The sequence below is a fragment of the Gouania willdenowi genome, chromosome 14 (genome assembly GCF_900634775.1).
Source record: "Gouania willdenowi chromosome 14, fGouWil2.1, whole genome shotgun sequence".
NCBI lineage: Eukaryota > Metazoa > Chordata > Actinopteri > Blenniiformes > Gobiesocidae > Gouania > Gouania willdenowi.
Genome location: NC_041057.1, coordinates 9,751,773 through 9,764,580, shown reverse-complemented (window position 1 = coordinate 9,764,580; position 12,808 = coordinate 9,751,773). Strand labels below are relative to the sequence as shown.

At 36.2% G+C, this 12,808-nt stretch overlaps 1 protein-coding gene across 4 annotated transcripts in view; it reads right to left on the bottom strand.

Moving 5' to 3' along the window:
• Window positions 1-1,182, bottom strand: part of gabrg2 (gamma-aminobutyric acid type A receptor subunit gamma2) — a 45,046-nt gene extending 43,864 nt beyond the window's left edge. For all 4 annotated transcript variants that reach the window (XM_028466264.1, XM_028466265.1, XM_028466266.1 and 1 more), the window contains exon 1: window positions 617-1,182. In XM_028466264.1, the coding sequence (XP_028322065.1) occupies window positions 617-732 (116 nt within the window). In that variant the 5' untranslated portion in view covers window positions 733-1,182. The remainder of the gene's footprint in view (window positions 1-616) is intronic.
• Window positions 1,183-12,808: the final 11,626 nt, after the last annotated feature.

Genomic DNA, 12,808 nt, shown 5'->3' with positions numbered 1-12,808 from the left:
AACGTGAATCAGAAAGGGAGGGCATGGATCAATCCATCCATCCATGAGTTTCCTTTTCCTTTTCTTTTTTTTTTTTTTTTTGCATTTACAATAGACTGCCATTTTGAAATGGGTTTTTATTTATTTCTCAGACATTTTCCTCCACCTTCACGGATGTCTTCTTTATGGCTATGTTGTCATCATGCTCGTTTCCTGTCCACCACCGTCCGACATATGCCGAACATTACCGAAGCTTTGGCTCCCAGAATGAAGCTTGATCTTTAAAGACAGCTTAGCTGGGACTACATGTAGCCTTATCTTCACCTAACTTAGCCTGCCTCTGTGCTATTTCTAGCCCGGGACAGATGGAGATGCAGAGTAAAATGTCTCACCACGGAAACCGTTATTTGCAATGAAGCATTGAACATTTGTGTATAATTGACATATTGTGTATGTAGCGTCCATAACAAACATACACCCCAGATGTTACCAATATTGATAATTAGCGGCCGCCTTTTGTTGAGATAATGTGATACAGGCTTCGGCTACACAATGAATGGGCCACCGAACAAATGTCAATGAACAACGATAAAAAAAAAAAGAAATTGAAAAAAAAAACTTTAAAAAATAATCCCACCTTGAAATAAGATTGATGATAATAAACACTCCGAGCAGCAGCTTCACGGGGAAGGAGGGCTTCGCCATTGGTGTCGAGCATTTGGAAGCTGATTTTGGTGAAGCCATCGTCACCATCTTCTCTCTCACAGATGGACGTGGCCGTCTATTTACAGTGTTTCCTCTCCGCAATGCATTACGTTCGCTAGCAGCAGCATCAGCCCCAGCAGCAGCAAAAGCAAAAGCAGCAGCTTTGCAAACGTAGACCCGAGGCGAGGCGGACTGACGCGTTGTTTGAGTTAATATTCAGCCGAAGATGAGACGAGACGAGACGAGGCGAGAGCAGGGCTTCGTCTGTTTCCGTGCGCTCGTGTCAGAGCCGAGCAGAGCAGAGGGCCCGCGAAGACGGACAAACCAACGAAGAAGAAGCAGCAGCAGCTCGGAGGAATGAGCCGCGCTTCAACCCGATCCGAGCAGCGGCGGAGAAAGCTGGCGGAGTCACGGTGGTGAATGCAGATTAGAGCTGGGTCAGAGATGAGCGGATGTACGCTGCTGCAGCACAGAGCAACACATGCGTGCTCTCAGCCAACGGAAGGAGAACCCCAGCCTGCACCGGGCTTTCAACTAAGAACTAGCCTGTTGTTATGGAGTGAAATACATCATTCCACCATCTATCTATCTATCTATCTATCTATCTATCTATCTATCTATCTATCTATCTATCTATCTATCTATCTATCTATCTATCTATCTATCTATCTATCTATCTATCTATCTATCTATCTATCCATCTATCCATCCATCCATCCATCTTTTTTTTATTCGTGATCTTTGTCCATAATTTATACTTCAATATCAAAAATATCCATCTAGGGCTATTTCTTAAATCACAAATTAAGCCACAGTTTTTTCAACCTTGGGGTCGTGACCCCATGTGGGGTCCCATGGAATTAAATGTTTTAGTAATTAATAAAAATAAAAAGTTACTTACGAAATAGTTTTGTTTAATATATATATTCAATATGTAATTACAAAACATAATCTTAAACAGTTTTCTATACTTTCACTTTCTCAAATATGAATCTAGTTAAAATAAAATGCAGAATAAAGCAGGCACATCTTGTCACTAAGCTTGTCTACTCTGTATTTATAACAGTATAACAAACATGATTGAAAAGTAATTCCAGATGGAAAAAATTGTCTTTGGGCTCACCAGAAATGTGTGATATTAAAAGGTTGAGAAGCGCTGCATTAAGCTTACAGCTGCAGCATTATGCTGAAAAAATTGATTAATCACGACGATATTATTTCCAATTATGACAAAACATTGATGAATATACATTTTTCAAATTGTAATACAAAACCAGACGAGTCCTCCTAAATTGGATTTTTTAATCACACAATACAATATTTTAGGTGGTCTTTTGTATAAAATGATTCAGCAGCTGACTGGTGTTGAATAGAAGATGAATCCTGCGGGGCCCTGTCCAACATGTTTTTAGATATGTCTCTCTGCTCCATCACACCTCAATCTGATATGTGTTGTGCTGCTTTGCAGAAAGCCTGATTTCACTCCACCTTTCTAAACCAGGTGTGGTGGAGTAGATAGGCACCCGAAACGTGCTGAATAGGTGCTCCCCAGGGACCAAATTGGCCAGTCATGTCCAGGATGATAACTTTCAAGGATTTCAGCACCTTGGATAGCTCACTTTGCAAAGTGAACAGATCCGGTCGGTGCTCGCTCAGCTTTCTGGAATATGAGTCCCTGTCTTATTGAATAAACTAAATCATATTTGCAATGGTTTGACTCTGCTGAAGTGTTCTTTTGAATATAATCTGTGTATTTATTGTTCCAATGGTTACATGACTCAGTGAATTAACTGCACGTCCTTGCTAAAGGATATATTATGTAGGCCAGGGGTGTCGAACTCAATGTAGTTCAGGGGCCAAATATGCAGCAGTTTGATCTCAAGAAGGTCACAGATTTTATGTGGGAAAATGAGTAATTTCAACATTATTGTGCCAATGTTTGCCCTTATACGTATACATAACATACAAATATGTCAAAAACTGACAATATCTAAAAAATAAGTGACAGATATCGGTCCCAAAAGGGTCTTCATTTTACGTTTTTTTTGTAAGATTTTTTACTTTTTTTCAACAGTTTAACATTTAAAATTACGACCATCATGCAATATAAGCGCCAGGAAAACTGTGAGCCCCTGCAAACATAATTCATGTTTTCTCTTTCATGTTTACTTTCTCCTGTGGGCTGAATTGGATGCTCCAAAGGGTCAGATTTGGCCCCCGGACCATGAGTTTGACACATGGATGACATTCATGTTATGAATACAAGTAATTGCCAGATAACCAATATATTAGGTTATAGTTAAAATACAAATTAGCATAAAAGTATCATAAGTGAAAGTTTCCTCTGTAATTTCTACTTCCTCATGTATGCGGGCCGAATTGGATGCTCCAAAGGGCAGAATTTATCCCCCGGACCTTGGTTTGACACGTGATGTAGGCTAATGATATACATGTACAGGACTTTCTTTTTTTTGTGATTTTATTTCAATGTAAAGTTGGTCATTGCAACTATACAAAACTATTTGAACTCTATTACCTAATTTAACACACTTGTGTAAGTATGCAAATGTCATTGCTTTTAATGTAACTTGTTCTGAAGGAGACCTTGAAAACAAGTCAGAATAAAATCCCACACACATTGTGTAGGTTTTTCGCAAACTGCTTCATGAATTATTGTAATACTACAAATGATTCACTGTTATTCTTTTTTTGTCATTTATCCACAATAATGTACATTTTTAGAAAATGTATAGTTTTTGATTCAAGTTTCTGTAGTGTATTAGAGGTTGTGAAACACATGCACAGACTTCATTTTGTTCATAATATCATAAATACTGGTGATGTGAAATGTTAATTACAATAAATTTTGTTTCCCGCTTTGACTGATATTAAATGTTGATAAGCCGACTTTCTATTTCAGTGTGACTGATTGGGAAACATAACGTATTTCCTCCAGGTTGCATCAGCAATGCTGTGATCTATTGCAACTTGGGAAGGAATTATTTCAGCTGGACTACATCATTGTTTCAATATTTGGTATTATCTCTTTTTAAAAACTGAAAGTCAAAAAGTAACGGTGAACTCAAGTCATTTAAATAATTGCTTAGTCACAACCCTGTCAAAATCCATGTCTGAACATTTGTTCTGCAGGTCTATGAACTGAGTAATACTCCACTATATGAGATATTATTCATGGGAGACTATGAGCACCTTGATTCCAAATCTTTGGTGGTTTATTAACTCATTAATTACTCATTCCTTCTCTCATTCCAGTGTTTACACATTTATTATTAAAATATGACTTTTCCCAATGAACTCTAATTCCAGCTGAAACCAAATAAATGAGACATGCATGAAATATGAAGTGTGTCTTTCTCTGGCAAGCAAAACCGAACATAATTACTTGATAAAGTTAACTATTCTTAGTAATGTTTTATCAACCATGCCCAACTTTAATTATTATCATTGTTCAAAAGAATGGAACTATTTTACTGTGAGACATGACTGTGTGCCAGATCTCTCTCCCTCTCTCTCTCTCTCTCTCTCTCTCTCTCTCCACTGACGGCTGCTTTGAACATGTAGGTCCTGAACCACACAAAGGCATTAGTGATGCAGGATAGTTAAGGAGGATATTGATCTACCAGTGATGGCGGTAATTTATATTGTTTACATGTAACATAGTTACTATTAATTACTATGAACTATTAATTACCTTAAAGATGTGTGAAATTATTTCATTTTGAAATAATTATATATTATAGGTTTGTGTATATGTGCTGGCCATGTGACAAACTGGTGCCCTGTCCAGTCTTGTACCCCAGCTTGTACTGGTGTAGTCTCCAGCAGACGCCCATGTCCCAGTACATATGATGGATGAATGAAACTTCCTGAAAAAAGTGTCATTTCCTGAAAAATAGTTGTCTGAATACATGAAACCATAACATTTTATTAAAAAAAAGACAAAAAAAACTTGCTGGAATTTTTTTAACGCGAAAGTCAAGGAAACATCAAAGCGATCAGCAGACGCCTCTGAAGAAGACTGGCAGTTGACAGTCAAAAGATGTCAGGAAATTAAAGTACATTTCCTGAAAAACAGTTGTCTGGATAAATCAAGCCCTAGCATGTTATTCAAAAAGACAAAAAGCACTTGCTTGTTTTTTTTAATTTTTTTACACAAAAGTCAAGGAAACATCAAAGCAATCAGCAGACGCCTCTGAAGAAGACAGGTCTCCTGACGTGTTTCAAATGTCAACTGCCAAAGTACATTTCCTGAAAAACAGTTGTCTGTATAAATGAAACCCTAGCATGTTGTTCAAAAAGAAGACACAAAGAACTTGCTGGAATTTTTTTACTCGAAAGTCAAGGAAACATCAAAGCGATCAGTAGACGCCTCTGAAGAAGACTGACAGTTGACAGTCGAAACATGTCAGGAGACCAAAGTACATTATCTGAAAAACAGTTGTCTGAATAAATGAAACCTTAACATTTTATTAAAAAAGAAGATAAAAATAACTTGCTAGAATTATTACGCGGAAGTCAAGGAAACATCAAAGCGGTCAGCAGACGCCTCTGAAGAAAACTGGCAGTTGACATTCAGTAGATCAGGGTAAATTTCCTGAAAAACCGTTGTCTGAATAAATTAAACCTTAACACAATGTTCAAAAAGAACTTGCTGGAATTGATATATAAAACGTTTGGTACAGATATGTATCTGTAGGTTGAGTTTCCTAAGATGCAAATTAGAGTACCGTGTTGTTCTGTGGGAAGAAAGGGTTGTCTTTTTATAAAGGCTAACCTGTTTTACACAAAGTAAAAATATATGGCATTTTGATGCATCCTCGCTGTATTTAAAAATCAAAAGGTTAAAAATAGGCATTAACCTACTCATAACATTTGAGAAAAATCATCTATTAATTTCACCTTAAATGGCTGCCTTTCACTTTCCAGACTGAGACATCTGAGCCAGGCTGTTTGACTGTGTCTGGTCATCTTTTCATGAGTGATGGGAACGTACAGTCATTCATAATAATTGAAGTGAACACAGATGGCCAGCCAGCAATACTACTATTCATGTTCTACATCCCATGCAGTCACAGCCCCACTCAGTTAGCATCAAGATGTGGAAGCAGATCGATCGATAGATACTGCAAGCGCAACTGGGTATGAGAAATCATCTGGCATTTAGTTCAAATGATGCAACATCAATACGCAATCCTGAAACCAACATAGACAAATTACAAAATGGAGAGATATTACTCTGACTGTGCTGTGATACTAAAAATAAATCCACTTCTGCTGGTGGGATGGACTCATTTGGTGCAGACAATGTGGTCTGCTTTTAATCTCAACAATTGTCCAGCCATAAGCTTAAAAGACACCATACAACTCAAATCAATTCCAAAAAACATCCTTCCATAACATCTGGCTGAAATTAATTATGTATATTGGTGTCTATTACTTAATACAGACATCAGATTAAAATTCTACATCTAACTTTATGCTGATACCAGGGGTGGACTGGCCATCTGGCATACCAGGCATCGTCCCGCTACGTGGTTTTTTTTTTTGTTTTGTTTTTTTGACGAGCGAGTAGTTGCAGATATGTTAACAGGTGGCCAAAAATGGTCCAAAAGTGGCAAAAATGTGGCAAGAAACAGTGGGAACCAGGTGGTATCTAACGGCAAAGTAGGGCTGGGCAAAAACATTGATTTAATCGATTTATTGAATTTGTAGATAAAAACAATTTTTATTTTGCAAATTCGAGTTCAATATAAATATATATATTTCTAATATAAAAAAAATCCACCAAAGTTTTTTTGGCCTTTTTTGCATGCCGTCCTTGTGGGTTACCATAGCGCGATGTGAGCCAGCCCCCTCTTTGTTTGCCCTTTGAGTAGGCTATGTGTGTGCCACAGGCATTTTTAATGTTTTATTTGCACTATGCTGAGATGCTAAGGGAAGAGTTTATTATTTTTTAATTGTAATATTATAAAATATGTAGTTATCTGATTTCTTAATCAAAAAATTGAAGCTACTGTGAAGTTGCTGTTGCACTTCTGCTTAAACCTTGATTAAAGGTTGAAATTGTTGAATGACAGAGCCTCATTTACTTTTTTATTTTGAGATTGTTCTATGCATTTTAACTATTGAGGACAATCACAGCAATAATGTTGTACTTTTGACAATAAATCAAATATCTGCAGTCATTTTTAAGTACATGGAAAAAAATAATTGAAAATTGAATGGAAACTCAGATTTCTCTCTGAAAAATCAGAGATTTTAGTTTTTTAGGCGAAATTGCCCAGTCCTATATATGGCAAAGGGTAGATTTAATGAGCAAAATGTTGCAAACTAGTGTGAAAAAGAGCAAAATGTGACCAACAAAAAAAGGCAAATTGTAAGGCAAAAATTTAACAAGCGGTATTCAGTTGTCTGAATAAATGAAACCCTAACTTATTGTTCAAAAAGAAGACAAAAAGACCTTTTTTTTTTTTTTTTTTACACAAAGTCAAGGAAACATCAAAGTGACCAGCAGACGCCTCTGAAGAAGACTGGTCTCCTGACATGTTTCGAATGTCTACTGCCAAAGTACATATCCTGAAAAACAGTTGTCTGAATACATGAAACCTTAACATTTTATTAAAAAAGAAGACAAAAATAACTTGCTAGAATTATTACGCGGAAGTCAAGGAAACATCAAAGCGGTCAGCAGATGCCTCTGAAGAAAACTGGCAGTTGACATTCAGTAGATCAGGGTAAATTTCCTGAAAAACCGTTGTCTGAATAAATTTAACCTTAACACAATGTTCAAAAAGAAGTTGCTGGAATTAATATATAAAACGTTTGGTACAGATATGTATCTGTAGCTCGAATTTCCTACTATGCAAATTAGAGTACCGTGTTGTTCTGTGGGAACAACATTGAATTAATTGATTTTTTAAAAATCAACTAACTCAATAACAAAAATAAATTCTCATAAACAACATACAAAACATGAATTATCCAAGCATCCATAATAAATTAATGTAAATTCATTCCCCTCCAATGTTTTACAAATCATAACAAAAAAAATTAGACAAATACCCCTGTGCAAATGGTTTGTCCCAACACCAGCCCACCAAACACCCTTATTTACATGACTTGGTTTAGTCCCTTTGGTTTCCTGAAAGCTAGAAGTAGTGCTGTGGTAATGGTGGTGAGTTAGCTGCTAACAAATGAACAAACAAACAAATGCTGGTAGGCCTTTCCCTGCACAGTGGAAGAAGCTTGACCAGTAACATGGCTATTGAAGAGGGTGCACAAGCATAATGAGACCAGAAACCAGAACAATAATAACAGACAGATGAATGGAAGGATGATGGCAGTAGCAACAAGTCAACAGATGTTACGCTGCGGGCAATAGCTGACTGTGCCGGCTGACCATGACAGCTGGTCTGGACAGAAAATGCCAGAGCTGAATTTTGTTCCCTGTCCACCCCTGGTTGATACTGTTTGCTTCTTATTTCTTTCCATTGTTGTAATCCAAATAAATGAGATCACAGTTTCCCCTTTTGTACAACAACTTATGAATGTAAATTTCTGTGTAGATTTTTGCATTTCTCAAAAGCCAAATTTGCAAGAGTGGTAATTTGTTGTGATAAGCGTTTAAATACAAGAAAATGCTATTTTCTTTGCATGTTGACATATTACAGTGGAATATGTTTGGTTTGCATAAGGTTAAACATCTCATCAGTCCAGCTTAAAAGGGCAAAGACCACCAAATCAATCAGTGCTTGGTAACTAAAGCATGCTAAATAGATTTTTATATTCTTTCTCTTTACATTTAACCTCTGCACTAATGAACTATCATATTGATCATATGATATCATATGCCCTGATCTATATTTCCTCATCAAAAAGCTAATAGGCCTCTGGGAATAAATTGATCCTCCATTTAAAAAAAAAAAAAAAAGTCATAATTTTTGTGAGATTTAAAAGGAAGGTCACAGGTCTAAAGCAAGGTGAAATATTGGCTTAGTCCACATGTATTGTTTTCATTTATGCTCAGTGTACGTGCAGTAAACATATTTTTAAACAAGAATAGCTTCAATCGGTTTAGTATTGTATAGATGAATATTTTAAAGCACAGAACATTTTAGTGGGAAAATATCGCCAACTTTCAAACTCCGAACAAACGAGCTTTTCCTCCTTTTTCTGATCCCATCAGTATTTGGGTTTTTTTTCTTTCTTTATTGGAAGCTCAGTCTATACATTTTCATAATCTTTGTTTTGTATTACACCGTCCAGCCTCAGACCTCTTGACCTGGATTGTGTGAGAATTTAGCTGATTGTTTTCACACTCTCTGAATGCTATTTGGTCTGCTTGGTGTTAAGCTGGTATTATCTCTCCTCCCAAAGGAAGATCGCAGAGTTTCTGCTTTCAGCTCTGGTATTATTTGGGAGGATTTTGTGTTCTCTCCAGAGTCAAGGCTTTATTTAAAAAAAAACAAAAAAACACACAATTGATCTTGGACTCATCAATGGATAAATTGGGGGATTGACTTTGAGGAATGATGCTAAAATGAAACGATTTGAGTCAAAGATGCATCTAATATTGAGCAAAACTTGTTAAACTCTCTTTTTTTTTTTAGTAAAATCATTAAAGCATGAAATTACTGTATCACACAAATGTCCCCAAAGATGCAGAACATTTTCTGCTTGCTGATGACAACATTATCTTCTTTTGAAATCTACATACAGTACAATGTTTCTATTTTAAGATTGCCAAGTTATTCCCCTGGATTAATGCTAATGCACATAACAATTCAGAGATGCTCTCATAATTCTTACTTCCCTAACTTCAATTGTTGCCTCTGATAATAGCGTCAAGATCTTTAATGATGATAATTCATCAATATATGTACCTGTATCAGTTTTTAGATGCTTGAGCAAACAGGTGAAAAAGAGTGCATGCCAATCATGAATGCTTCATTTATTAATTTATTTTTTTTATTAAAAGTCCAATACCTGTTTCAGGCTGTTTTCAGTGGATTTTTGTTTACTTTCATTGTGTTGTTGATGTTTTGTCAAGGTAATTTAATCACACTGGTTCAGGTTTTCCTATCTCTGTCTCTGTCTCTGTTTTAACAGATCCTCCCTGGTCAATAAGTGTGTATTGAGTAATGGACAACCTGTCACCACCCAGGAGTTTCCAATCTCCTTAAAAGGATAGTTTGGACACTTCTCCTTCTTTCACCCGTGCCAGCAAACAAAGCAGAACCACAGCTAAGAAAAGGCAGCCTGATCCATTTACACTGCCTGTACAAAAGATAACGTAATGTAAAGAATCTCAAACAGGAAATGAGAAGAAGTGTAAATCCAATAGGTCTAAGATTACTGTTGGCATTCCTAATGGTGGGCAAAGGTGGTACCTCAAAACTAGTCAGGACGGAAAAGTAAAACGAGCTCGATAAGATAATTTTCTCCTGTAGCAACACTAAATTTGTAAAAAAAAACAAGTTTTGTCATTGTATACTGCTGAATAACCAGTGTTTTTGTGTGAATATATGCCTCCTGTACTACATCACTGTGCATCGGATGTAGATGAATGCTTTAGCCATCACTCTTTTGTGTCTTCACTGAGATGGTTACATAACATCTTGTTGAACCCAAGGCCATAGAGCGACATCCTATTGTGCACAGCCGCTGCGTTGGTTTTTCACAAAATAACGGATGTTTGGACGAGCAGCTGTGCCATGCTCAAGATGGAGGGGGGTTCGGGGTGGGTGTCCATTCATTTTCCCAAAGGAAAACAACAACAACAACGAGAGAGGTAGAGAGGGCCCATGCACAGACGGGGAGTCTTTGCAAATTGTGGAAAACAGAATATTTAATGGATACTTTGAAATATTTTCATAATGTTTTGATTCTATTTGACCGTATCAATAAAATAATATATGCAATTCCAGGATAGACTATTCAGACAAAGACAGTGACAAACAAAAAATCATAATAATAAACTAATAATACATTTTTCTCTGCAATACATGTGCCTACCGTCGTGGCATTGACGTGACCACTAGGGATGGGAACCTCTGGGTACCTCACGATACGATACGCGATACACAGCTCACGATAATGATTATCTCACGATATGACGATACTGTGATTATCGATATATTGGCCAGAAATCAGTCTACAATAATTTATGAAAAAAATAAGATTAAGGGAAAAAATACAATTTTTGTTTTATATCATCGAAAGACAATAAATTGAAAAAGTGTCCTATGAACAGTGACACTATTTTATTGCAACATTTCTGTAAATAAGTGTCAACACACCAATGTAAATGAATAAGTATCTCTAATAGTGATTTCTGTATACAAAAAATAGGGTCTTTCTTACCAGTGACACCATTATAGTGCAATATTCCAATAATATTTGGAATATTGGTTCATTCAACAAACAGTGATAACTTTTCTGTGAAAACGTACCTGCACATTTTAGTGAAAAAGCAGGAAAGGTTTTGAAAATATTAAAATGAAACTTAAATCGAAAAAAAAAAAAATAAAATAAAATTTCGATCGTGCGCAAAAAATCGCGATATATCGCCATATCGAGATATCGTCACACTCCTAGTGACCGTTGATCGTTGATCTGTCTCTATGTAATTTGATTCCACACGGCCAACAGTGCATTCCTGGTGAGTTTTCGGTCTGTGATTCCGCTGACGAACTTGGTTCATCCAGAATATGCGAAAGTTAATATGGGCGAGTAAGGAGGCCGGTCAATTTCACTTTGATGTTGTTGGTGGTCAGACAGTTCTTGGCTGTGTGTGGATGAGTGTTATTGTACATGAAGATCACATGACGATGTTGGCGGATGCTTGCGGCAGTCGTTGCATCTTCGCTTTTGACAAACTTGAATCTTTTTCCAGGTTTTTCATAGCCAGGGGTTCCGTTTGAGTGATTAAGTAGTGGCTAATGTATCTGGCTTGTGGTCATGCCATGTGCACGTGCTACAACTCCACAGTTGAGTATTCTTTTTTTTTTTTTTTTCCATATTTTAATGTATTTAAATATATTTTTATGCCTCTTAGTACATTATTCAGAAAACTGATAAGATTGTTGGTGTTTTTTGTTATTGTCTGATTTTATTATTTTCTGCATTTCTTAAATCTTCAATATTCTAGTATTTTCCAAATGTTACAGGGAAAAAAAACTTGTGAAGATTCTTGATAGATTGCAATCATTGCATTATTATGAACAAAGTTTGATTATGTTTCCTATTTTTTGCAATAGTACACAACATTCAAAGATCTGAGCATTGGCACCATTAGGAGAAATCTTTTCCTACAATGATAATAAGTTGATTACTGAAAATCGAGACTTGAATATTTAAATAAATAATATGTTTTGTACTATTAAGATTGGTCAGGGAGGAATTATTTCTTTGCTCGTTTGGTAAGTTAATTAGCCAAATGTATTTTGCTTATAGACTACATGATATTGTCGTCTTCAAGTTCTAGATCTCTCAAGGTCTGGGCCAGGGTTTACTAAAATTGAATTATGGTAGCGTGATAAAATAAATATAAAAAATTATAATTAAAAAAAAAAGGCTTGGCAGGTAAAATTAGAAGTATGCAACAAATTGTAAAATATTATTTTGGAAGGTAAACTTCACTAAGTTATTTTGACACTCGTGATATCAAAAAGTTAGTGCTTAAAACTCTAAAATTTGTTATTTATATTTTTATGTACAGCTATATGTGAAAATAAACAATTGAGCTGTAGAGATTGTGGTTAACATGGAACCTGTTGTTATATTTTTATTTTTTTCACCTGCAGTTGAGCTTATAAATTGCTTCCAGGATCTACAAAACAACCTTTAGCATTCATGCTCACAATTACTTAACTTGGTTTTTGATGTAGTGTTTAACCTGTCTGGTAGATACAAAGCATGTATATTGCTTTTTGTGTTGCACTATTGAGCAACGTGGTCCCATTGCGCTCTTTAAGCTCAGCAGAAAGATTGAAAGACCTTAGCAGAAACCTTTGACCCAAACCTGCTCCTGTAGCGCGAGAGAAGCAAAGCTGACAACCTCATATTGTGTGTAGCTCTGTGGCGGGGTTCGGGCAAGTCGACT